At 39.5% G+C, this 3,583-nt stretch overlaps 1 protein-coding gene across 1 annotated transcript; it reads left to right on the forward strand.

Moving 5' to 3' along the window:
• Nucleotides 1-28: 28 nt before the first annotated feature.
• LOC111646933 (sorting nexin-14-like) lies at nucleotides 29-3,574 on the forward strand (the record flags this gene model as incomplete). The annotated part of the gene is made up of 11 exons (XM_023396525.2): nucleotides 29-114; nucleotides 217-304; nucleotides 386-470; nucleotides 548-704; nucleotides 903-978; nucleotides 1,147-1,191; nucleotides 1,332-1,412; nucleotides 1,657-1,771; nucleotides 2,231-2,386; nucleotides 2,516-2,640; nucleotides 3,357-3,574. Coding segments are annotated over 11 exons (1,077 nt in total), but the record flags the coding sequence as incomplete, so codon positions are not given.
• Nucleotides 3,575-3,583: the final 9 nt, after the last annotated feature.

Here is a 3,583-nt window from a genome sequence, read left to right on the forward strand (position 1 = left end):
TTTTTTTTTTTAATCAATATTAAATTAAATCACCAATTTATCTCTTAATCCAATCTTGTTCTTTTCTAAGATTCTGGAACTTGTTCTGGAAAATTTTGTGTATCCTTGGTATAGGTAAGCTAATTGTTTGTATTTTTTTCTGTCATAATATAAATTGAAGCAGTATAATGTGTTATGTAGAGATAGTGAAGTGACTGTTAAGTGTTTCTTTTTCAGAGACGTAACGGATGATGAGGCGTTTGTTGACGAGCTGAGAGTGACTTTGCGTTTCTTTGCAGCCGTGTTAGTCCGCCGAACTCAGAAGGTGACAAATTAGACCATGTGAAGTTAAGATCTTGGGATATTGATTGACTGAATTATTTTTAACAATTTTTTTCTCCCTCAGGTGGATGTGGCATCCCTCATCACACAAAAGCTTCTTAAAGTTTCCATGAAGCACATCGAAATAATAAGCAAAGCCAGGCAGAAAGGTATTGCTGACATGCATCACCCACTGACTCGTCTTCTTTGTGTTCACCATAAGAACTCTTTTTGCTCTCCTTTGTAGTAAAGAACACAGAGTATCTCCAACAAGCTGCCCTGGAGGAATACGGTCCTGACCTTCATGTAGCACTTCGCGGTCGCAGGGATGAGCTTCTCTACCTCAGGAAGCTGACTGAGATGCTTTTTCCCTACATCCTGCCACCCAAGGCTACAGACTGCAGGTAACTCACAGCTGTGCAGTGTGCAGTGCCCCAATATATTTGTCAAAGTGTGTCTCAAAACATCGCAGCATCAGCGTACTTTATTTTCCCCCAAAGAGAAAGTCTGGCAGTATTGACACTATACACATGTAGATAAGGTCCATTCTTTACTCTTTCACTTTCTTGTTTCCTGCTGCCTTATCTCTTCACTCCTCTCAGATCTCTTACTCTCCTAATAAGAGAAGTCTTGGCTGGTTCTGTCTTCCTTCCTTCAATGGACTACTTGGCTGATCCTGTGAGTGTAGACACACTAAGGGCTCAGTTTGATTTGTGTTTAGAAAGCATGTCAATTAATGTTATTTATCATGAGCATGCAAATGGTAGACATTTGCCCTTTTCAGGACCAAAAGTACCAACAGTGTTCTGCATGATTTTTTTTTATTTATTTATTTTTTTATTTCAGGACACAGTGAATCATTTACTTTTGATATTCATCGACAAATCCCCTGTAAGTATATGTTAAACTTTGAACTCGTGTGTACATACAGTTCCATCTACATCTGTGTCTTTAAACATATGGCTCCAGAGGGTATATCATTTATGGGTGAATAAGATCAACATGTTGTCTATCTACTTCTTTCACTCAAGCCTGAGGAAGCCACTGAGCCCACTTCAACATTGGTTCCTTTCCTGCAAAAGTACTCTGATACTCGCAACAAAAAGCCCTCAGTAAGTGTCGCATTAAAGTGATTCCTCAGCTGTTTGAACTGCATACAACCTCTGAAAACATCTAAATACCACTTCATGAAGAAGCCACTGGATACTGTATGTGATAGTATATAGTACATACTGTAATCACAACCCCATAGCCCCATATATCAGGTCTCACCGAGACACACATCACAAGAAGTCGGAGGAACACAACTGTGATCTCTCCTCTGTCCTCACCGCTGCTCTCTCTCTGTCTCACCAGGTGCTAAAGCTTGAGTTGAAGGAAATCAGAGAACAGCAAGACCTTCTCTTTCGTTTCATGAACTTCTTGAAGCAAGAGGGGGCTGTCCATGTGCTCCAGTTCTGCCTTGCAGTTGGTAAGTGTTTCCCAGTCCTTTCAGATATTTTCAAAAGAGGCCACTTCTTTTATATGCATGGAGTAACTTAGTTATCTCTCTGGTAAGTTTTAATTTGTACTAATTAAAGTAATTTGATTGCTTACCATGTGTCCTACCAACACTGGGACCAACATCACCTGAAATTTATGTATTAAATTATAAATTTTGAATTCTAAATGCTCATAAAACAAGTTATATGATTTAGGTAAAGTAGCACCTGTACTTGTACTTCTTTTTTTTAATTACTACTTACTTAATTATTTAAGTTTGTAGTGGCAGTAATTTCAATATTTTCTTTTAAAATGGAGAAATTTAATGGATGCAATCCCTAGTCTCAGCCCCTAGGTCAGTCTAAAATTTTCAGGAACACTTACTTAAGACATAGGTTCTCATTGTTACACAGTGAGTTTGATATGTGTGACTCTCTTAACTTCTCAGAGGAATTCAACGATAGGATACTGTGCCCAGAGCTGTCGGACTCAGAGAAGATGATGCTTCACGAGGAGGTGAAGAAGATCTATGAGACTTACTGTTTGGACGAGAGCGTTGACAAGATCCTCTTCGACCCCTTTATCGTCGAAGAAATACGCAACAGTGTGTGACTAGGATATTCTCTTTATCAATCTGATTATTTAAGATTAAGCACACAGACGTACTCCACATACTTTGATTAACATGAAGATTAATTATTTATTTTTGTTGTTGTTTTATTGTACTTCCCAGTTGCAGAGGGCCCACATGCAGAGGTGGTGAAACTGCAGACCATGAGGTGTTTGTTTGAAGCCTATGAGCATGTACTGTCCCTCCTGGAGAATGTTTTCACACCCATGTTCTGTCACAGTGATGAGGTTAGCATCTTTAGCAAAACATAAATCACTCAACTCATTGTCACCCAGTTTGATAACATCTGTCTGAGGTTCAAACCAATTTATTGAGCACCTCTCTTACATCTCCATTGCATCTGTCTATGTTCTGATTTCTCAATACAGTCCTTTCAGAATATGGTTGTTTCAGTACAGACTGAATTTTAATATCATCCAGCATTTGAATTTTGTTCGTGTCAGACGTAACAAAGCTATATCTGTCAAATGCTGAAAGTAGAGCTGATTTGGAATTCATTGACTCGCTTGCGTTATCCTCTTCCGATCTCTCAGCCACCAACCGCTTTCGTCCGTGTCATCAATACCAGACGCGCAACTGGCCAATGAGCCGACACTGGCATTATGCCAAGCTGCCAAGCCGAATTTCACCCCTCAGAGGCTGTTTCATTGAATACAGCTGGGTGGAGCAGTGCTCAGCCATTGTCCACAGCAGGCCACTGCCCTGCATGAATAGTGTGCCTGGAAAATAATATGATATTATTTGACTTTTTTGTTGCCACTTTTGTTCCTGCTCCAAAATAAACCTTGCAGTCATGATTATTATTACGACATGAAGACGTCGCTGGATAGATAACGTGTTTCTCTAATGGCTCTCACATACAATAGTGTATCAGAATTTGCATATGCAGTGTTTGATTGACTTAAACTGTATTCTCTTTTCCTCTTTCCATGTCACTCTCCAGTATTTTCGCCAGCTTCTGCGAGGGGCCGAGTCCCCTGCCAGGAATTCCAAGATGAGCAGGTAGGTTTCACTTTCACCAACAATTTTTGTGTTTGTATGAAACAGAAGAAAAGCTTGTCTATAATGTTTACCAGTATATTGATGCACAGGTGACTTTTGATAATCTAGTTAGTCACAGAAAGCAATTAAAACACAGAATGGACAGGAAATCGATTACATACAACCTCA

This window comes from Seriola lalandi, unplaced genomic scaffold (genome assembly GCF_002814215.2).
Source record: "Seriola lalandi dorsalis isolate HSWRI2012SDOR001 ecotype SW California unplaced genomic scaffold, Sedor1 jcf7180002034091, whole genome shotgun sequence".
Classification (NCBI taxonomy): Eukaryota; Metazoa; Chordata; class Actinopteri; order Carangiformes; family Carangidae; genus Seriola; species Seriola lalandi.